Raw genomic sequence first — 24,646 nt, 5'->3', positions numbered from 1 at the left:
TTTGTGGCAGGGAGTTTATACCTTCAAAGAGGCTTAATCAACAGATAACACATCAGCAATTTGTTACTATGTGCAATAGCCACATGTTTGAAACTTGCAGATTTAGCCATAGTGAATGCGGTGAAAAGAGGAAGAATAAGGATGATGCAGATGTGTATTTGTGTCCAGTCAGGTGGGCAAACTGACATATATAGGAATTGCATTGCCTAAAGAATGTGGTGAAAACAAACTAAGAAAATCTTAGGAAAACATTATGTTGGAACTTTTAGACATTCACAGGAATGTCCATATATATGCATCCATGGTAGCCTGCTAGATGTGGGATGTTAGCTTGACCCTCATGAGAGGTTACTGTATAAGCCTGAACAGGTTGAGCTTACCGGTAAGATTCTAAGATGGGTTGCTGGGTGGCTGCAGGGCAGAAGGTTGTGATTAATGGATATTTTTCAGATTGATGTAACGTTGGGAGTGGAGTCACTCAAGCATCAGTTCTTGGACCACTGTTGTTTCTAATTTTCATAAATGATATCGACAAAGGGATAGAAGCCGTGATGTCAAAATTTGCGCATGATGTAAAGATTGGCAGAGTCATTAATGATCAGTGCCAAGCAATGCTTCTTCAGAATGACTTGAACAGACTTCAGAGAAGTGGCAACCATGTTTTAATGCTGCTAAATGCAAGGTCTTACATGTGGGGAATAGCAACCCCCAAATAAATTATACACTTGGTGGGGTTCAATTAAAAATAGTGGAGGAGGAAAGGGTGTTATGATACGGGCAGATATGAAGTTTTCTGAACAATGTAAACAGGCAGCCAGGAAAGCCCACGGTGTCCTATTGATGATTTATCGAACATTATCCTGTAGAGATAGGGAGGTCATAATCCCACTGTATGAGGCAATTGTAAGACCACATTTGGAATACTGTGTTTAAATATGGAGACTTCCTCTGAAAAAAAAGATATTGAACTTCTTGAAAGGGTCAAAAGACAGGCAATTTGCATAGTGAGATTGGCAAAAGGGCAACCATATGAGGAAACATTCTGTCTATGTGGATTACAGAGCTTGGCAACCAGGCACCTCAGAAGTGACTTGATTGAGGTTAGTAAAATGAACAAAGGTGGAATTTTCACTGCTATAGAGAATTCCAAAACTAGGGGCCATAAATTCAAATTACAGGGGTTGAGGTTTAGATTAGATTGCAGTAAGCATATAATTTGTATTTTCTTATCTACTTAGGTTTTGTTTTTTGCCAGTGCAGCAAAAGCTTGTGGTTTCCTTGCACTATATGGCAAATACTATTACTCTCAAAATTTTAAACTGTTTCCCTGACAGATCCATGCCTGCCATTGAGAGCAGTAGGTTAATTTCAAATTGATGTCCAACAGATTGGCATCCATTGTGCAAGTTGTATAAATAAATTTTCTGTAGCTTGTAGAGCCAGCTGTATCATTGGCCCATCCTTTGTTGGCAGTGCTAATGAAAAACTACGCTGTTTTGTTCCCAGTTTTTGACAGTAGCGTAGGGTAGGGATCACATTTATAAATCAATATGCCAAAAGGGGGGACCTTTGGTTCTCATTGACAACTGAGTCCAGTAACATTAGGATGCGGTTGACTGTGTCCAGCAATGGGAAATTTACAAGCTGTGTTTGTTCATAGTACAAAATGACAATGAAATTCTTCTCAAACCATCTAGGCAAGAAGCAAAAACATTGCTTTATCATTGCAATGTTTAGTTTTCCTTTTATTATCATGCATGATGATAGAAGGAAAACTGAATTACATTTTCTGCCGATTCATCATTTATATGTTGTCCTACAACTATTTTTGCATTATAGCCAAAGTAGCTTATGTGCCATCAAACCCCCATATCAACAATCAACACAACTATTTTGGCACATAGCAAAGAGATGTCTGCTGGAAGACTTTTCCATATCATGTGAAAAAATTTCGTCAAACATGTATTTCAGATTGTGTTTATTCTAAAAGAAACATGACTACCCTTGTTCTGTTCCTTGATAGTGGTTGTTAATTGGTAGTTGCCATTTTGTTGTTTACATAATGTAGGATGTTCAACCAAGTTCAACTGTAATCACCAATAAAAACTTAGATTACAATTTTCAATATTCTGCATGTTTTGTTAAATTAAAAATATGCTAATTATTTATAGGCTTACATATTTGAATAAAATCACTTTTGAATTACCCTCTAATCTTTTCCCATTATTTTTGTTTATGTTCTCTATTCAGCATTCAGAATCTTCAAATTCAAGTCAATACACTGTTTCATGGAATCTTTTAGCTACAGTTCATCATCATGCAGAGCGATACCAAGGTTAGTATACGATAATATTTTTTATTTAGTTATTGCAATTTGAAATAGAGCTGGTGGAATGTAGCAGATTATGCCCATCCTACCTGGTTCCTGAAATTAGAAAATGTAATAATGCAAGTAGAAAGAATATGTGCATGCAGTTATTTATATTAGTATTTCAGTCTGTCAACTTTAGAAAAGAGGTATTATATAATGAGCTTAAGACTCATTAACTTGAAGTATGATAGATAGTTCTCAATTGTTAACAAATGTAAACCTTTTACTGTCCTACATCAACTTTGATAGTGAAATTTATAACATCATTTCTGTATACTTTTTTTTGTTATCTAATCTACTAATGTCACTGTGTTTTAATAGAGTGATGTAGATTTTGAAGGTTATTTACAATATCATATATAGGTTGTCTGTCTATGTATGATCATTGAAATTTTAGTATTTTATTCCACATTTAATTAACTGTCTGACTTGCCAGCATGTAGTATATATCAGATGCACTAATCAAAAATTAATATGCCCTATGTGGTATGTGCACTGTGTTTTGATGCCTTGGTTTTGTTAAATACAATAATTGCTAAACTATTGTAATGTTATGTGGTTTTCATGTAAAACAATGTTGTTTTTTTGCACAATCATAATTTGGCTACTGCAGAGAAGATGGCTCTACTTTTGTCAATCCCACAAATGCAAAGTTGAAGATTTCTTTGAATAGTGTTAGTATGTTTGCTTTTCTCATTTTATTACTGCCAAAAATAGGATGAAAAAATGTCTTAAATTTTTTTGAGAGGCCATATCATATTGTACTGCATAAATTGAACTTTTATATCATTGATTTCCATAATGAAAACTGCCAGATAACAGCAATTCCTCTTGATGAATTTGTTCAACTTATTTTCAATTTATTGGATAATACAAGGTGTGGCTATTAAATAACAAGACTGTTGCAATAAAATAAATATAATGAAATATTTTGTACCTTACAAGTTATCCCCCTCAAAATAATTGCATTGGGTTTGTACACACTGTTCCATACATTTCTTCCAAGCACAAAAACATTTCTGGAAGTCATCTTCTGTAAACCCTTTTAACGCTTCATTTGTTTTTTCCTGAATGTCTTTGGTGGACTGAAAATGTGTTCCCTTAAGTACACTTTTCAGATTAGGGAAGAGGTCTAAAGTCATAAGGGGCTAGGTTTGGCAAGTAGGGTAATGTTCACATGCAGGGATTTGTTTTTTGGCCAGAAACTGGCAAACAGAAGGTACATTGTGCTGAAGCATTGTCTTGATGGAGCATCCAACCACCCTTCCACAATTCAGGTCTCATCCTTTGAATTTTTTCACACAGCCTTGTCAAAACTTCAGTGTAGTTTATTTGATTAACAATCTGATTTGGTGGACATATTCAGCCATAATATTCCTTTAATATCAAAGAAAACAAGAAGTGTGGTTTTTATTTTTGATTTTGACTTTTTTTTTTTTTTTTGGTCTAGCAATTGTTTTGCATTCCATTGCATTGACTGTCTTAGTTTTTGAGTCATACTAGCCAACAGCCAACTTTCATCACAAATAATTAGAGTACTCAGAAAATCTGAATCTTCAGTATTTTTTTTCAAAGTATCTTCACAAACTTGGAGTCTTTTTATTCTTTCATCTCCATTCAAAATTTTTGGCACACAATTTTCTCATGCCTAAATTTTTAGTTAAAATTTGTCTGACTGTTTCTTTGTTCATACTGAGTTCTGATACAACTGTTCTAATGCTTAAACGATGATCACTTCTAATCAAAGTCTTTACCTGGTCCACATTTTTATCAGTTTTCATGGATACCGGATGGCCTGGTCATTCATTGTCTTCCAAATTTTCTCCCTCTCTCTCTCTCTCTCTCTTCTAACTTTTATGCCATTCAAACAAGCTAGCCCTTGATATAATATCTTCCCCATAAACTTGATAAATAACAACTCAACTTAAGTTGGTGTTTTCTTTAGTTTTATTAAAAATTTAATGTTGATTCTTTTGTCTGTCATTTTACTGGCAAAAACACAAGGTAATGAAAACTTGTCTCACTGCAAAGTGAATGACTGCATTGAAGCATGACTTGGCAAACAACAAGAAAAAGATTTAAGGACAACTGCTCTACCTTTGTTTCACAAGTGGCACTTGGTATGTAGTGGCTGTGCATGAAGTCACTACACACAAAGATAAATATAATTTTAATGATGATAAAGATAATTTTAGTACAACTAAATAATCTTTTATTGCAAATCACATATTGTAAATTTTTAATTAGACTGTAGATAGATTTTTAATCTGCCATCTTGAAACGCCTTGTTTCAAGATGGCAGATCAAAATACTTCGATAAGAGTGCATCCCCATTCAGTGTGCACTCTTTCCTGAAACTTATTGTAAATTTGGTTTGGATCAAACTAAAAAAAAATGAGTTATGAACATGTAGATCATAAATGTGCCCATCTTGTTTAAGAATCAAAGTTAAATTAATCACCTCTCATTGGAGTTTTGGCACATTATAGCCTTAGTTGCTAATGTGCTAATAAAACCCAAGAACCAACCAACCATCTCATTGGAGTCTTGGGCAAACAGATGAGGAAGGAGAGTTAAGTGTGTCATAAATTTGGCAGAAAGCAAGCTTATACAGCATCAGCAAAAAACAAACCACGAAGACACGCATCATAGGTCTCATAAAACGACTAAAGTCTAGAAAGTATACAGGCAGTTCCTGCTTTACGAGTTTTTTTTTTTTCCAAGTATCAACAAAATTGAAAATATGACATTAATTGCAAAACAATGAATGTTAAACATTCATAAATGCCGCATTTCAAACCACATGCATAGCTATACAATACAGTGCACATCGTTTTATGATATTAATACGTTCCAGAGACACCACCATATCGTGAAATTATCTTCTCGGAAGTTGAAATTTTTGCAGTATAACTATGCTATTTATCTCTCTAAAAGGTCATTTTTATAGTGTAAATTGTATTAGTTACCAATTCAAATCATTAAAACGCACTACACTTTAATCGTTATCATACATGTTTCGTTATAAGAATCAATTTTGAATGCCTTTGCGATATTTTTCTAAAACATTTCTGGAGGTCACAACCATAAAACAATTTGCACTTTCCAGTTTATTGGGCTTTTCTGTTAGTGCAATCAATTATAAACGGATAGTAAACTCGATATTATTGCATTTGCAAAAATACCGATAACTGCAATCGTGTGGGTATTTTACGTTATTATGGTGAAATGTGTTTAAACTTGTTACTCTGCATGAATTGTGTTAGTTGCATTCTCACTTGCGTGTATCGTGTTAGTTGCAATTTGTGCATGGCATTAAAAAATGCTTATGCATGCTATCATGAAATTTATAAAGAAAAGAGAAGAGATTATCTTGGAAACAAACACCTCTTGAAGCATTTCTGAAGAAGAAGACGACTCCTTATGCAACAAACCAACAACAAGTGCTGACCTAGCGAGTGTGCATTTAATCAATGATGATGAATAAACATTCTTTAACATCTGTAAGTCATTAATAATATCTTTAAATTATAATTTGCTTGATTTTACGGGCTGATTTCATTTATTTGGATAAATCAATCATTGTTTAAACATAAACTAATTAGCTAGCTAATTTCATTGTTGAGAACGTAAGCCCTGTTTTTAACATTGTCTATGGGAAATAAATTCCTCTTTATGAGCCCATGCTAGGAATGAATTAACTCTTAAAGTCAAGAATTACCTGTACTATAAAAAAAGGTGACAGTTTTTGGAATGTTTATTGGAGATAAACCCTGACTGTTTAAGTGGTAAATTCTAATTTTGAACCTAAGTTGCAATCTACTGTGCATTTCTGCCACTAGATAGTGGTATGTCCTCATTACCATGAAATTGTATCTGGGCCATAGAAACCATTTTGTGCACTTCTTTTTCATAACATAAAATCTGATGTGACAGTTCAAGTTGTACAGGACAACTGAGCCACTAAGTCAATCATTGATTAATGCAAGTATTTTGCTACAGTTGCTTCTGCAAAGGAAAAAGTACTGGTAGATCTGTGATGAAAACCTTAGAATCATTTTTGCACAATCCACAGAAATTGGTGCACTTTAGTAATAGGCCATTTAATATAACCACACCACTGTTTGGCAAATCACTTGAAAGCATCTGCATCAGATGATAGGGCATATTGGTAACAGATTGTTCAGAAACTGAAACCAAAGACATAAATTATTCCTCTTTAAAAAATGACAGTCTGAATACAATATGTATTCTGATCTGGAATACAGCACCTAAAAAAGACAGAATTCTAGAGAAGTTTCGGAGAAGGGTGATCAGACGATTGCAAGTAATGCATGTGAAGAACAGTGTAGAAGGCGTGGACTGTGAAGTTTGACACTTAAATATATAAGAGGAGATCTAATTGAGATGTATAAGGCACTGAAAAGATTGAATAAAATGAATGAGGAAAATTTGCTCTCCCTCATAGGTGAAACTCAAATATAAAATATCAAGGAATAACAGAAGACTGGATCTCGTGAAGTTCACCTAGGCAGTGATTTGGCAGAGGAATAAACATTGGAATAGACATTGGAATAAACTGCCTCCCAAGTGGCAGAGGCTGTGAGTCTAAGTTTAAGTCAGGATTGACTGATATTCATACTACTATTCCTGTTCTGCATTACCTTTTGGGAAATGGAAATTTTATGAAAATTATTATCATTATTGTTGCTCTTATATTATTTCTCCCTGACTGGGGTTCCGCCCCCTGACAGGTATTGCTACCAAGTACACAGGGTGGTTGTCATGCCTGGTGTTACTGCTGGTCAAGGAACTCTCTGACTGTCATACAGGTGTTCAGGATTGCAACTTTCTGCAGTTCCTTGTAGGTGTTCTCTGAGAGACGTATTGCTGCTAGACTGTTATATAGGGTCTTTGGCACCATACCTGTGGTTGACACGATGATTGGGATGGTCCTTACTTGTTGCATATGCCACATCTCTTTGATCTCCTGTCTTAGGTTGTTGTTCTTCCTGATTTTTTCTCCATGGGTTTTCTGGAGGTTTCCAGTGTTGGGCACCACTGTGTCAGTCAGATAGCCTTTTCCCTCCTTGTCGACAAGGGTTATGTCTGGTCTGTTGTGTGGGATTGTCTTGTCTGTTATTATAGCGCAGTCTCAGTACAGGTTGTGGCTTGGGTTTTCTAGTACTGCCTGGGGTTTGTACTTGTAATACAGTACACTTCCTTTGATCAGCTGGTATTTCCTTGCTAGCTTTTGATGTATTATCCTGGCTTCCCAGTTGTGTCTACGAGTGTACTGTCTGGATGATTACCTTGCATTCTGGTGATGTGTTGGATCTTTTCTGAGGCCAGATGGCATCATTGATGTGTGTCATCGGACACACCTTGGAGTTCTATTTTCTCTATTTTTTGTTATTGATTACCTGGTCTTGGATGACGAGCATGAATCCTTCAATCTTGGGGAAGAGCATCCCACTCGTAAGCCATGCATTGGAAACCATTTTTTCTATGTGGTCTTCTTTGCCCATCTTTCTAGCTGAAGCTAGAAAGAATGCCCAGATGGCACAAATGAATTTGTGCCATCTGGGCGGGAGGGAACTCTTTGCTTAGGTTGAGTGGGGTGTGGCGCTCGTCTATCTTCCTTATGGCCTGGTAGAGTGCTGCTGCATTTTTCTAGAAGTAATCCTTCAAGTTAGCTATTGTTGTTTTCTGTTGCTCAATGAGGCCCCTTCCTCCCCCTTTCCAAACTATTTGTCAATCCCTCCACAGCTGACTTTGGGTGGTGTTGGCAGCTCTTGGTAATCATTATCATTGTCTTTCTCTTTATATCCTCCAGCTCGGTGTTAGTCAAATCTATGATCCCAAAGGAGTATGTTTGCACTGGGACTGCATAGGTGTTTATGGCTTTAACTGTGTTCCCTCCATTCAGCTTTGTTTTCAGCAGGCTTCTGAGTCTATGGTGGTATTTTTCGGTAAGGTAGGCCTTGATTTCCTTGAACTGCTAAGCCTGCATCATTCCCAGATATTTGTAGATCTCTCACTCTGTCATGGCTTCGATCTCTTTACTAGTCTGCATCTGGTAATTTCAGCTGACTAATTTCCCATGATGCCATCTGCAGGTCTTGCATTTGTCTAGACCAAATTGCATCCTGATATCATTGCTAAATTCTTCGGTGATCCTGAGTAGTTGCTGGAGTTGCTTCTCGGTTGCTGCATAGAGCTTGACGTCATCCATGTACATCAGGTGGGTGAGGGTGTAGAGGTTTTTCCTTCCTTCTTTGAAGTTATATCCATACTTGCTGCTGTTGAGCATGGTGGCTAGTAGGTTGAGTGCTGTATTATCAGCACTCAACCTACAGTTTGTCATTGTAGGTTGAGGTCTACAAAGTCAGTCTGACAGTGACAAACTCTATTGGCCAGCTATGAGGTACGGAGTCGAACGCCTTGCAGTAATTGATTTAGGCTGTGTACACGTTGCGGCATTTTTTGTAGGCTTGCTCTATAACTGCAGCATTTATTGTTAATTGCTCCTTGCATCCTTTGCTCATCCACTTGCATCCTTTCTGCTATTGTTTCTGGGTCCCTTATCATTCGGGTGAACTGCTCTACTAGGTGCTTGTGTGTGTAAGTGAGCTTGTACTAGTAGTTGTGAATGTTATCTATTCTTGGGGTTCGCCAGTTGTGGGAGTTCCTGCTCGTCTGTTTTCTTTCTGAATATCCTGCTCTCTCATCTTTTGTACATCCTTGGTGTCATGTCTTGCTGAACTGCCCCATATGTTGCCCTAGAACTCCTCAATCATCTTCTTCTCAGGTGGTCCGTCTTCTCTGAGACTCCTATAGAAGGCTCTTTGGTCCTCTTCAAAGATTCAGTTGTTTATTTTCCTCTGGAAGCTCTTTGTATCGGCGTAGTCTTTCTCAGTGCAAGGAGGTTCTGCTTCAGTGTGTCTAAATATTCTCCTGTTCTCTGATTTTTGGTCTCGTGTTTGCTGTGGACACTGCCTCTCTTGAGGATGCTCTTCACTTTTCAAATCAATTTCTTACTCCTGTTATCCCCATTGGTACTGGCCTATCTTGACTCTTAATTTTCAATTGGCCTATCTTGACTTTTAATTTTCAATTGACTTAATCTTGACTCTTAATTCTTCTGTCGCTACTGGTCTCTCGTGTCTCTCTCTTTTTTTTTTTTTTTTTGGTAGTTGTTGGCGCATGGGCTTCTGTGGCCATAATGCACCATAATGCTAGGAACGAATTAACTCGTAAAGTCAAGAATTACCTGTACTATAAAAAAAGGTGACAGTTTTTGGAATGTTTATTGGAGATAAACCCTGACTGTTTAAGTGATAAATTCTAATTGTGCTGCAAAAACCTCCCAAGGTTTTTGCAGCACTTTGATCCAAGCCCGAGGTGAGAATCGAACCCGCGACCTTTGGGTTGCCAGGCAGGCACTTTACCCACCCGGCTAGCCCAGTCGGCTCTCATTTCTCTTACATTAATTCTAGTTGCCGCTGTGTGGATAGCCTCCAGTGTTGCACCATTGTTGTTGAGGTAATGTGGTATTAGTTGGCGATTGAGGTGGTCTGTGACTCCACAGGATTCTGTTGGTCTCTGCGTATCACAATTTTTTTTATGGGTCCATTCCTTCGAATTCTATTAGAGCCTTCTTTCACTCTTGTTCTATTCTGGATATCATGACCTCGTCTCTTTCCACTGGGTTGTATTTCTTCTTGCTTTTCATCCTCTGGTTCCGTGTTGTCCATATTCATTTTTCTTTGGAGTTGATCACTCATGTCCTGCTTGATTTTTTTCCAAGATTGCAGGAGCTATCAGGTTCTTCATGATGATGGTCCTTCTCTGATCTGCCATTTCCTGTTCGGTGACCTGAATATCTGGCAATCCTTCCAACCACTTGATATGTAGTCTCCACCTGTACGTTCTCACATTGGTCTCTACCTTGGTTATATCTTAGGATGCTTGCATGATGTACGTATTCATTTTGATGCTCCACTTCATGCATTTGTGTTTTCTTCCTTCCTGGGTGGTCACTAGTGCAGTTGCACAGGAAGCACTTCCAGTTGGTGGGACTGGATGGTCTTGCCCTTCTCTTGTGGTAGCCATACGGACCAAACAGTGCCACTTTATCCCATGCCACACTCAATGCAGTATGATTATTATTTCTCTTCAATGTCATCCATCTATGGGGTTACTAATGCTATTTGGCCTTATTAATACTAATATTAAAACAGCCAATAATGACATGAGGGGATGAGGCAAAATTTCATCTGTTTGATTGAATGAATGGACACAATTTGCAGATATAGAGAAATGAAAAACACCACAAGTTAATTAAACAAGATAGGAACAGTTCCTAGGTTAATGTTTTTTTTTCAGAAATTTACTGGCCATTCTTTGCAGAACTGACAGTGACAGGAATTTTGTGTCTCTACATGCTTTGGCGTTGGTTAATGTTACAGCTGTCAGAAGACATTCTAGATAGTAAGCCACCGTAGCTTAGTGGTCAGGCGTGCAGGTGCATAAGTACACGTGCCTTGCGTGACTGAGGTTCAAGCCCGTGACTACTGAATACGGTGCTGTTTCTTGTATTCTGTCTATCTTGTGAACTCCTCTGACCGTTTGGTTGTCCCGGAGTATAAACAGAAAAAATTATAATAAATTATATTAGTAAATACGATGGGCCTCCACAATACATCCTGATCAGTGGATTGGGCAGGGCTTCTTATGAAATAACCTTTGAGATGATCAGATTTCACACTTGTAGTCTCTCTCTCTCTCTCTTCTGCAGATTTGTGGGGCAGTTTCTGTATTCTTCTGTTATCAAATCACATTAGAGATATGGATCATGGAGGCTTGCATAATAACTGAACTAATAAATGTGGCAGGTGGTTGAATATCAGTTTACCATTTGGCACTTACATTGATTTTTCTTAACACTTTGAATTGGTCTTTCAGGTGCTTTGTATTTTTTAACTGTGCCTTAAGTGTACTCTAAATAGTCATTACAATTTTAATTACATTAAAATTGTAATGACTATTTATGGACATCTTCTATTTTGTATTTGGCACACTAATTGTAAGTAATTTTCTTTGGATGTTTTTTGTCTGGATGGTAAAATTTTCTTACATTATATTAATGAATATATTTAGACTAATATTTTTTATGTTGCATGAATTGTGTTTATTATGAATGATTTTGATGCATATTTTAAATAACATATACAGGGTCTTTCTAAAATGATTAGTTTTAATTGTATATACAGCAAAACCTTAATTTTACACTCTGTGATTGTTTTATGGACTTTGAATTTAATGATTAAAAAAAATTTGAATGGAACCGAAGTGTATTTATGAGTCATGGCAGCTTACAACAAGCATACCAGTCTCACTAGTATATTGTGCCTTTTTTCTTTATTGTCTCCTCACTTACAGTGTATCACCATGGTTCCTCCAAAGAAAACTGGTGCAAAGAAAAAGTGTGTACATCTGAGTGTTGCACAGATGTTAAAGCTGTTAGATAATTTAGACTCTGGTATGTGTTTCCCACATCTATGAAGAACATTGTGAAAAGAAAACAAACTGCATCAGATACAGTAAAAAGCAAATCTAAGCTTAAGTTTCAATGAGTCTGACTCAAAAGATTCACCAGAATCTCAACTCCGGCTTCTTGGCTTTCATTCCAAAGAAAGTTATCTTCTAATTAATTTACTAAGTATCAACCAAAAATAAACAACTTTTTATTTACCTTTACTTTATTGGTTAACTTTAATTCAGTGTTTCTAATACACACATACAGAATAACTGTTTAAATTTTTGATTATGTGGGATAAAAATTATCTTTTAAAAAAACTTGATTTAACAGAAATTCCCTTCCTCTGTTAGTCTGTAAAATTGAGGGTTTACTGTACTTACCAAACAGCAGATTAATAAATAATATAGATTTTTTTTAATACTATTTAATTGTTCATGCATTTATTATTTAGTATATGCAATTTTTTCTTAATTTTTAGATGAGCTGGTATGTCTCCAGAATTGTATTCACCTTCATCCATGGAATGCAGACTTTTGGTTCCGTCTAGCTGTATGCTATGCCTTTATGTTTGGGATTAAATTGGAAGATAATATATGTTTACAAAATGCTGTTAGTGAATGTGGGGATGATATATCTGCACAGCTTGAGAAGTCGAAACAATCTCATATTAACTTAGACAGCCCTCTACAAAGTGAGTGTGAGATGTCAAATTTGAGTAACTTTATTGAGGACTGCAGAAAATCTTCATTGGCTAGAAGTTCTGAGAATGTAGTAAATTTGGAGCAGTTGTTAGAGAAGATTGAAAATTTTAATATTGGCGATGTTTTAAGTGAAGAAAGGGCCTCTAACACCAAATGCTGCTGTGAAGGAGTACCAAGAAAAATCATTTCTGCTTGTTTAGTTAGAACAAGGTATGATTTCCTTTTATTGCAGGTATATTGCAACAGAGTGTTTTTAAAGTTATCAAACCCATATACTGTAAATCTTCCAATATAGCCATATAGTGAAAGGAACCTGCAGGTTTTTACTATGCTAGGCAGAAAAAGAAATAAACAAATAAAAAATAATTAAAAATAGAAACATAATAAAAATTAGAAAAAAAAAGCTAACAAAAAAAGATCCCATTTCTAACATTAGTCAGCCTTAAATTCGCATGGAGGTAATTTATTCCAGTAATTAAAAACTTATTGGCCAAAAGATAAACTAGTCTAAATCTCTTTCCTGTAAACTAGTCTAAATCTCTTTCTCTGTAATTTGAATTTATGGATTCTGACTGGAATCATTGATAACAATGAAAATATTGCCTTCATGCATTTTATCATTCCCTCTTAGAGCCTTAAAAACCTCCCCTCTAAGGTGTCTAGTTGCCAAGCTCTGTAGCCCACATATTCAAAGCCTTTCCTCATATGGGTGCTCTTTTGCAGAGCTCACCTAGTGGGTTGTCCATCTTTGGACCCAAATGTAATTACTTTAGTGCAGTATCCATATTTGGACCCTTTAAAGAAGGTGAATGTCATTTCTTTGGTACACTTTCCATCTTTGGACACAGTATTCCAAGTGCAGTCTTACAATTGCCTTATACAGGGATTGTGGTCTTACTTGTCTGCCCGTATCGTAACTCTGAAATTTATTTTCTTCCTCTGATGTTTATAATTCAACTGCACTGAGCATAAGTTATTCTGGGATTGCTATTTCCCGAAGCGTAATTGCATTTTGCTGCATTAAAACCTAGCTGCCACTTTTTTGACCACCCTTAAAACCTATTGAAACCATCCTGAAGGAGCACTGCTTGGTACTGAATATTAACCATTCCAGCCTTCACATCGTCTGCAAATTTCAACACCATGCTCTGTTCCTTTTTTCATTTACAAAAATCAGAAACAATAGAGTCCCAGAACTGATCCTTGGGGGATCCCATTTCTAACATTAGACTAATCTGAAAAGTAACCATTAATTACAACCCTCTCTGCTTCCTGCCTTACAGCTACACTTTAATCCATTCTAGAATTTTACCTGCAATTCCAACATTGTCCAGTTTATAAAGTAACCTCTTTTGAGGGGCTGAGTTGAATGCTTTGCTGAAATCCAAATAAACAGTATCAAAATTATTTCCTACATCCAGCTTATAAGTAATTACATCAAAATACTTAACTAGTTTAGTTAATGAAAAGGTTAGTGCAATCGCATCATGTTTTCTCATAAGTGAATTACCAAATTGTTAAAATGGCATCGTTTTAATCATTTCTGATATTGTGAATACCTTTACGTGTTGTCTGATATTGCACTACCCCGAATAAGTAACGCTTCACCAGTGGAGAAGACTATCGTTACTTATTCTCGATGGATACCATCACCTAGACTGCTGTTTCAAGGCTATTTAGCCTATCAACTTACCCTAGTGTTGCAATAGTGACAACCCAGTTAGGAAGTATGCACAACATAAGCCTGATTCATAGGAGAACTGCCTCAGAAGTTTTCCCTCAAGCCAAAGCATTCCCACTGCTTTGAGCCTTTTGCTTTGCTGCTTTAGTCTGAGGCATGTAGTCTAAACTAATAAATCAAAACTCACAAAAATAAACTAATAAATCTAAACTCACAAAACTAATAAATCAAAAAGAATAGCACCTACAGTGGCAGACAAAAAAACTGCATCACTGTGAATTTTGCAAATAATATGTTTTGAGCTGCATTGTGGGTTGCAGAAATGTTCAAAATCCATTTGTTATATGGGATATATATCTCTGTGAATGAAATCCAATAAAAAGACTCCACCTAATATACCTAATTGCCATAAATATATTACCAAAGAGCAAAATGCGTAATTAATGGAAATATGTAAAATTATGCAAATGGCAATTATGACAACCAAACATACATTTTATTGCATTTATGTGTACAAACTGAAATGACAAGTTAATGTAATTGTATTATGTACTGTAAATCAGCAAAATAAGTCCTCAGTATTTTTTTGTTTTCCTCGATCTGCAGTTACAGTCTTGCAATGATCTGACATAGAGTTAATCAAATTTTGGATATACAGTTGCCCTGTTTCGTGGTACCACACCCTCATAATGCTCTCCTGCAGCTGAATCTTACTTGTTGGCTTCTTCTGAGCAAGTATGTACCAGCAATTTTCAATAGGGTTCAAATCTGCACTGTTGCCAGGCCAGTCCGACACTGTAATGCCAGCATTTCTGAGGTATGACTGCACCTTAAGGAAGAAAAATGAGGGAAAACATTGGTGTAAGTATATTTTAAGCCTTGTGAGACAAGAAGACAAACTCATCATTAATTCTAAATAGCTAAAACTTACCAATTTTGCTGTGTGGCAAGGTGCTGAGTCCTGTTGAAAAATGCAGTTGCGGACGTCTGTGTGGTGATCCCTAATAACGAGTTTCAGGCACTGCTCCCAGATAGCAGTGTAGGTTTCTGCATTCACTGTTCTGTTAATAAATTTAATTTGCCCCACCCTTTTGCTTGTTATGCATCCTCATACCATCTAACTGGCAGGGAACTTTACAGTCAGTGTTATGCAGTCATAATGGTATGCTTCCAATTTTCGTCTTCTGACATATCACTTTCCATCCGAGCCACGCAGGTTGAATTTCAGTTTGTCAGAAAAAGATGACGGCGTTCCATTGCTCCTTTGTCCATGAAACATGCGTTTTAGCCCAAGCAAGTTGCTTCTTCCTCATTGGTTGGGTCAACAAAGGCTTCTTCTTGAGACCACATTCTTTGGTCAACAAAGGCTTCTTCATGCAGACCACATTCTTTGGATAGTTTGTGCACTTATTTCAACACCAGAGGCCATCTCAAAGTCCAGTTTTAGATCAGGAGCACTAGCATGAAGGCATAGGATTACGAAGGCATAGCCATTTCAAATATCAATCTTGGGAAGGCATAGTCACTCTCTTACAGCCTGATCCAGGTCTTCTCTTCACATCACCGGTTTCACACTTCAATTTCGGCACCTGGGATACTGTTGACAGCCTATTTTATCAGCGATAGCATGTGTAAAGAGCCCTTCCTGGGAGAGAGCAACAGCTACACTTTTTTTTTCTTGGTGTCAACTGAAAATATGGAGCCATGCTTACACCTCCGCAAAACAAGATACTAATGAAGGCTGTATTTATGTAATAAATTACATAAATATGGCCTTCCAATGGCGTATTTATAGAAACGGCAATTACTGTCTAATGCATTATCTGATGCAATACTTTTGCTTTGCGACAAACAAAATGACTGCAGTTTTTTTACACTGCAAATGTTACTTTTTTTAGGGTGATACAAAAAAACTGCATCACCTTAATGTAATTACATTACATACTAAGTGATAAAGTTATATTACAAAAATGTTTGTACTTTTATAAATTTATAGTTTGTAGGCCTAACAAAAACACTTCTGATACTGATTACACTGCTGCAACATTACATAAAAAATCTCCAAGTAGCTCCTGTATCAATACTGTGAAACAATGGCGATAGAATTTGAATGTTCATATGTTGGTACAATGCAATGGCAACAGAAGTTGACTTTGGTTTTTAAGCAGGCAAAATAATGAACAAATTCAACTTAATCAGAGAAGCACAAATAATAATTGCACTACTAAATTTAAACCAAAAAGTTACAACAAAAAACAATCTTTAAGCAATAAAGCTACACTTAGCATCTCCTAAAAATCATTGCATTCCTTCAAACAAAAGTGTTGCATATTGTAAGAGATATTTGAAATGCCCACCATTCTTTGCTAAACCTTCACCAATTTGATACATGTTTTCAGTTATGTCGTGAAGCATATTCTGGGGACTGATGACAGTTGATCTGGGGATAGTATCCTTTGCTTCTTCAGTCTAGTGGGGTTCACAAATACACACTTTAAAATATCCCTACAAAAAAAAATAAAAATAAAAAATAAGGAGAGGTATATCTGATGATTGTGGCTGCCAGAGTCATTCAGATATCACAGTTTTTGCTGTCTGCAGCACTAGTGTGTGCAGTTGCACTGTCTTGTTGGAAATACCCCTCTTGACATTCCATGTTATTGAGTAGTTCTGTGAACCTCTCAAACAATTTTAGATATTGCTAGGTGTTGATTGTTTCCATAAAGGAAATAGGATCTCTTTAGGCCTGGCATACATGGTTTGTTAGTTAAGCAGCCTGCCAAGTGAAATTTTTTAATCAAATCTCATATGGTACACTTGGTGACTCACTTGTCTTGAAATATTGATTATATTTCTTTCTAATTTCTGGCCGAGGAACTGAGTTTGAAATATTTGCTATGCACTAAAGCATCTTTGTTGTTAATACCATGGCTTAACAGGGATAAAAAAAAAAAATATTTCACCATTTCTTCTGATAATTTCTCCAAACTACCCACTTCCACAACACTTGTTGGAAGTTTATTCCAACAATTGTTTACTCTCTGGTTGAATGCAAATTTCTGCACATCTGTTCTGCATCCATTCTTTTTCAGCTCAAATATATGCCTTATATGTTTTATCTGAGAAAAGGTAAAAATGCTATCAGTATTTAGTTTACTCAACTGTTTTAAAGGTGTGTACACTTCAGTTAGGTCACCATGCAGATGCCTACTTTCTAGATACAGTTTACAGAACTCCTTGGTAAGAAATCTTTTTATACCTCCAAGCTTGTTGCTCTACCTCTGCATCCTTTCCAGCAAATTCATGTCCTTCCTAAAATGAGAATACCAAACCTGTATGCAGTATTCCAGATATAGCTTGACATCTGGAATACTGCATTATACTACCTTATACAATGGGATAATCACTTCTTTGTCCTTCTTGGACAAGTTCCTGTATATCACTGACACAGCCCCATGGGCTATTCTAGCAACTTGTTTGTACCGCTAAGAGAATATTATGTCTGAGTATACAATTACTCCTAGACTTTTTTCATACTCCACTACCTTGAATTTGGTACCATCCACACAGTATGTTATTCTGGGTTTACTGCTACACAAATGCAGTACCTTGTATTATCACCATTAAAACCCAGGTGCCATTTTCTGTCTCATCTGCTGAGTTTATCTAGATCCTCTTTAAGTACACTTGGTCGTCGACTTACGACCTATGCGACTTACGACCGGCCGCACTTACGACCACAAAAAAAAATATATATAATAAATAATGAATAAATTAATAATAAATCAGGAAATCACTACTGAGGACACCCATAACCCAGGTGAGGAGGCACGTCGATGACGGCAGGCCTGAGGACAGCACCAGGCACATACACTCAGTCGCTCTCTCTCTCTCTCACACGCGCCTCCGTAGCCAGGTGGGAAGGAGCAGCAGTGCGTAGCACATGCTCCTTGATTAGACCGGGGTTCGAGCCCGTCACCACCAAATACGGAGTATGCGGAAAGGTCAAGGAATGACCACCGCATATCCCGGAGCAATATGGCCTTAGTTGCTAATGCTCCTAAAAACCAAATAACAAACAAACAATCTCTCTCTCACATACACCCAGTCGCTATTAAGCATCTGTTGCGTGTGGTGTATTAATTAAAATTCCACTGAAATACGCATAATATGTTTAGTAAAAGGAAAATGTCTTCATCTACATATACGTCAGCTAAGAAGTCAAGGAAAACTATTGATTCAGAGTGTAAAACGAAAATTATCCAGCAGTATGAAAGCGGAAAGAAAGTGAATAGGATAGCACGTGACTTGAAATTATCACATTCCATGGTATCGACGATACTGCACCTATTATGTCTACAATTTTAACCAAACAATGACAGGAACCCATCCATGAAATGGAGAAATTGTTGTTTATGTGGATGGAAGATTTAATACAAAAAAAAATACACCCATGAGCCTTCACACAGTGCAAGCAAAGGCTAGAAGTTTGTTTTTCAGAGTTTAAAATCACGCCCCGGAGACGATTACGCTGAAGATTTTCAGGCTAGTACTGGGTGGTTTAAGCGTTTTAAAAAAAAGATTTGCTTTGCATAATGTCTCTATAAATAAACATCTCCTACCTCAACCCAAGAACATGACCCTGACGATGCACAACCCAGCACAAGCAAAGATTAAAAATTGATTTTGTAAATTTCATTTGTATTAATTTTTACATTAATTTTAGTGTTTACAGTACATTATGCACAGTATTATTTTTCACATTATGTACAATATAATTATAGATTGTAGTTTTTTTTTTTTTTATAAACAGTACGAATAATAAACCAATTAAAATGTAGAGAACGTTTGAATTTAGGCTCATAGAGAGAGATACCTTCGTTTCTATGCCTAGTACAGTATCGCTAAGTAAAAGATAAAAACATTGCTGTATTTAAAATGAAAAATAAAAGATGATAAAAATTTAAAAGATTATAAAAATAATTTATAAAGATGATAAAAAGATTAGAAAGGTTAAAAAATACTGTTAATAAATATATGGCCGACATACGACCAGATCGACTTACGACCGGTCAGTCAGAACAGAAGTCGGTCGTAAGTCGACGACCAACTGTAGTATATTCTGGTTACTTTCATTAACCACTCTGCCCACCTTTATGGTATCAGCAGACTTAAACATCTACATCAGTATCATTAATAAATAGTAAATACACAGTAAGTGGCTCATCACCAACCCCTACAGAAACCACTGATCACAGGCCATGAAGAGTAGCAGCCGTTTATAACCACTCTCCCACCACTTTTCCATCTCTTTATCTTCTTAATATATGATGAATCATTGCCAATAACCAGGTCAAGAATATCACTTTTTCTTGTTGCTTCTCTATTTTGTTGGTGTAGATCCAATAAATCAAGAAATGTTCTTAATTTGCCTACTCTCTCTCTGTAGAATTATTCGTTATACTCATTGTACATGTGGCCTATAAACAGTCTTTGACTCTGACTTGTTTTCCCACTGTTTATATCACACCAGACTAACTTGTGTCTATGGATTGTAATGTTTTAGAGTCTGTGTGCTTCTTGACTAAAAGTATCACTTCTCCCTTTCTGTTATGCCTGTACTTTCTTTACACATTATAATCACCATATTTGAATTCTGCATTTCCAGTATCAGAGTGACACCATGTTTCTGTTATACATATAATGTTAGCATTAGATGACTTAACCAATATTTCAAACTCATCAAATTTATTTACTATGTGCTTTGCATTAGTGTACAAGCAAGTAAATGTGTGGCTGCAGTCTCTCATTATGCATCATATGTCAGGCAAATTATATGTTGTTCCCACAAGTGCTACCTGAGATACTTGCAGTTGTGTATGGGTTTAGTGACTTTAAGGAGACCCTGTGTAATAACCTAATAATTCCAATGAAAATTAATGCTGTAGATAGTACTTGTATTATATTAATATTCTCTTATAGAAAACTATTGGGTGCTGTTGATAAGTTAATGTGCAGTCTATGTATAAATGCATTACAATTTGTTGAATGCAATAAAAAATTTCGTTTGGGTTTGAGTACTTCAAAAATATTTTTTATTACCGGGTCAAACTTTAATCATACTGCTACAATATTGTTATTGTATAATAAAAATAATACTCTTATAAACCCTTAAGAATTTATACTGTATTAGACTAATTTAGTTTTAATTGGTTACACCCACTTCTTGATTAAACTCATTACTAATATTGCTTCACTTGAAGTATATTGTATCCTGCTTTGTGTTAACTTTTCACGTTCAGAGTTAAATTGAAACATGCTGCAGTAATTAAAATCCATAAGTGATGACCAAATTAATAATGCCTTAACAGTTGATTTTATCAGTGCAGTGGTGGTTGGCAAACTGCCAGTTTGAGGGGAGATTAAACTATTGACTCTTGCACTGCTTCTATTCTGACATGCAGTCTTACTTAGAGGGGAAGAATTAAAAAGCCTGCTGGGTGTTCTTATGAGACAAGTACTTGTATTGGCTATGTTAGTTACTAAAAGTGCACATATTTTTTATATATTAACCCTTTCACGAGCAAGTTTGCTGCACGAGGTTGGGCCCTCTAGTGAATTTTCAATTGTGGCAGGTTCTGTTGAAGTAGTTCCAAGGAAATAACTGCTTTAAAATATTAATTTGTTCTTAGTTGACTTTATTGCTTAATGCTAGGGTAAAATTACTGTCAAAAACAAAATTAGAGTAAAAAAATAAATTAAAAAAATTCCTAAATAAAACCCATTGTTACTCTCTTGTTTTTTATGCAACAATATGCTCTACATTTATTTATGTCAATTGATTCTGTTTTTTTATCAATTTCTGGATGTTTTCTTAGAAATTCTTCAATCTGACAAGTCAGATTTAAGAATTTAAAAATCTCCTTTGAATACAAAAGAAATTTTTTTTTTAAATCTTAGATTTTTCAAAGCTATTTTCTTGCTCCCATATATTATAAATTGCATCTTCAATTAGTTGTAAACGCAGATTGGGGATGACAGCATGTAGAATAGAAAAATTAAGGCAGTTCATACACATTGCTATGTCTTTTCAGATTTCGCAATGTCAGATTGAAGAATTTCTAAGAAAACATCCAGAAATGCAACCTTGAGGTTGTCACAGACATTCTCTCAGATATGCCAGACAAGCTGTACTTGCTACCTGGGAGTCTAAAACGCTGATGGAACTGATATTCGGGTGACACTCAAGTCAAGTGGACCCAATTTCAGCAAAGTCTGGATGGTCTGTGACAGCCAAATCCTCTGCTTGCACCTTCACGATGATGGAACTGTTAGTAATCCTGGGTATAACCTCCATGCACAAGTACATGGTGGGTGACCACCCAGGTGTGAACCAACGTAAGCAGGGGTCGAGATGTGGTGCCCACACCACATAGAGGAATGCCGCCCCCTCTATGTTACCAGGCAGTACTAGGTGGCAGATGACTCTAATCAACTGGTGCAATACCACCACTTTGCTTATTGGAGGATTGAAGTGGTGGAACCCATGTTTAGTCTCTAGAGCTAAGTTCCGGTCAACCCTTCCCTATCTCTTCCATCATGCAGTATGATTGATGACTTTTGAGGTTATGATGAATGTCGTGGCGAGATCCAATATTCCTTACATTTCGAGGGTACAGCTCTAAAACGGTGTTTGCAGGCCGGCCGCTAGTTAGTACACGGACCGAACCTATTGGTAACTCTCCAGGAGGCTTCCGGATCAGCTAGTGTATAATCCTGCTATCTCTAATCTGCCAGATAGTGACTGGAGGGAGTCCGAGTAATGTGTATGCGGGGAGCATTGTCAAGGCCACGTTATGTCAAGGATCTGGGTATATTCTTACCATTTGTATGCCATATCCAAAAATTTCATTACTCCATACAGCATGTCCCACTCACTTTTTCTTACTATTGAATACATCATGAATTGTGAAACTAATAGAGCAAGCTTATCTGCGAAAAGATCTAAACCTCCCAACCACTTCCTAATTCATTTCACAAATATACGTGGTCTCAATTCTAATCTCAACAATGTCCATTTCCACTTGCAGTCTTCCAAACCCCATGTACTTTTTCTGACAGAATCTCAGTTATCGGTTGATTCAATTACTGCTCATCTCAGATGCCCAAATTATTCGCTGTGTGATTCCTTTCGCCTCAAAGGTGGTACTTGTGCATATGTCCATTCTGATATTCCCTGTCAGAGACTTGGCAATTTGGAATCTCCTCTCTTTGATCTTCTCTGGCTTAAAATCTCTCTACCTCATTGTGTCAAATTCATCTGTTGTCTCTACCGTTCTCCCAACTCCACTAATCACTTGGAGTTCTTTGACTTCCTCTCCTTGCAACTTGACTTTCTCCAGTCCAACTTTCCTAACAGTGAGGTAATTTTCCTTGATGATTTTAATGTTCAAAACTCCAGCTGGCTTCCATTTTCTAGTCACACCGACCCAGCTGGTTGAGATGCTGAGGCTTTTGCAATTACTGATGACCTTGCACAGATTGTTCATTTACCTACAAGAATACCAGACAATCCTAATCATACAGCCAATATGCTTGATCTTTTTCTCACAGGCAACCCTTCTAAGTACACAGTCGAAGTGAGAGGTCCTTTAGGCACTTCAGATCACAACTTGGTGATCGTCTCTTCTCCAATGGAACCTTTATCTCATTGCTATATCTCAATGCCAAACAACCTCGTGTTGTTTGGCATTACAAGAATGCAAAATGGGATGACCTGCGAGACTTTGTTTCTTCTTTTCCTTGGTCGAATTACTGTTTCAAAACTTCTGATGTCAACATTTGCTCAGACCGTGTCAGTGAAATTATTCTTGCAGAAATGAAATCTTTTATCCCACACTCCACTTTAAAATCTCGTCTTTTATCTAAACCTTGGTTTTCCAATAAATGTGCCAAGGCTGTTCAAGAGAAGAATGTTGCATATCGTAATTGGCTTGTTTCTAATTCTTCAGTTTCATTTTCTGCCTACACCAAAGCTCACAACAATTGTAAAGCAGTTATTAACCAGTCCAAACTAGAGTTTGAACAGGCTAAGAGTAAAAACTTGCTTCTTGCCCTAATGGTAGCTGTGCATTCTGGTCTCTTGCCAAAGCTATTGGCCACAACTTTTGCCCATCTCTGCTCCCACCTCTGTCCAAACCAGATGGTTCTGTTGTCACTTCAGCCAAGGATAAAGCTGACCTCCTAGCATCCCATTTTTCTTCCAACTCATGTATTAATGATCCTGGTAAAACACCTCCCACCATTCCCAACACGCTCCATTAAACGCCTCCTGTGGTCTTCTGCCAAAAGGATGTCAGAAGGATTTTGAGGAATCTTGATGCTAAGAAAGCTCCAGGTCCCGATGGCATTTCTCCACTTGTTCTCCAAACCTGTGCTCCTGAACTTACTCCTATTCTTTGCCGCCTTTTTTCACTTTGTTATTCCAAAGGTGTTTTTCCTTCTGCTTGGAAATTTGCTCTATCCAGCCAGTTCCTAAAAAGGAAGACAAATCCCTCCCATCCAATTATCGTCCCATTGCAATTACTTCTATTCTTTCTAAAGTAATGGAGAAATCAATTAACCACCAACTCTTAAACTACCTAGAAACCTTCCATCTGATCAATGAACCCCAGTATGGATTCTGTCAGTGTCGATCCACTGGTGATATTCTGGCTTATGTTACCCATTTATGGACTAATTCAATGGAAAGGTTCGGTGAAACACAAGTAGTTGCTCTTGACATCTCAAAGGCTTTCGATCGTGTTTGGCATAAAGGTCTTCTAAACAAGCTTCCATCTTATGGTTTGCCAACTGTTTTTAGTAATTGGTTATCCAGTTTTCTCTCTGATTGCTCACTGAGGGTGATGGTAGATGGCTCTCTGTCTTCTAACTTCTCCACTAATTCCGGTGTTCCCCAAGGTTCAGTTCTTGCCCCCCCCCACTCTTTTCCTCATGAATATTAATGACCTTCCATTGACTGGAAATCCTATCCATAGTTTTGCCAATGATAGCACATTGCATTCCACTTTCCATTTTCAGAAACCTTGTCCTGCTCAATCAGCTTCAACTTCTCGAAAATCTGCTACCAATTCCTTAAATGCCGATCTTCAGGTAATTCTCCAGTGGAGCAAAGACAACTTAGTTGATTTCAACCCTTCTAAAACTCAGTCTTGTCTTATATCTCGCAAAAAGGATTCTTCTGCTCCTATGCTTATCTTTAGTGACACTCCGATTTCTAGGCAAAATGATATATCTCTTTTTGGGATTACCCTGACTTCTAATCTCTCTCTCTTGGCACAAGAACATTA

At 36.8% G+C, this 24,646-nt stretch overlaps 1 protein-coding gene across 2 annotated transcripts in view; it reads left to right on the top strand.

The window, feature by feature from the left end:
- The window catches only part of LOC150081050 (uncharacterized protein C8orf76-like), a 95,395-nt gene that overhangs the window by 27,774 nt on the left and 42,975 nt on the right, over positions 1 to 24,646 (top strand). For both annotated transcript variants that reach the window (XM_090381321.1, XM_090381320.1), the window contains exons 3-4: positions 2,251 to 2,335; positions 12,394 to 12,826. In XM_090381321.1, coding sequence (XP_090237447.1) covers positions 2,251 to 2,335; positions 12,394 to 12,826 — 518 coding nt within the window. The remainder of the gene's footprint in view (positions 1 to 2,250; positions 2,336 to 12,393; positions 12,827 to 24,646) is intronic.

This window comes from Mastigoproctus giganteus, chromosome 9 (assembly GCF_048544385.1).
Source record: "Mastigoproctus giganteus isolate SK-2022 chromosome 9, ASM4854438v1, whole genome shotgun sequence".
Taxonomy (NCBI): domain Eukaryota; kingdom Metazoa; phylum Arthropoda; class Arachnida; order Uropygi; family Thelyphonidae; genus Mastigoproctus; species Mastigoproctus giganteus.
This window is presented reverse-complemented; position numbering and strand designations above follow the sequence as displayed.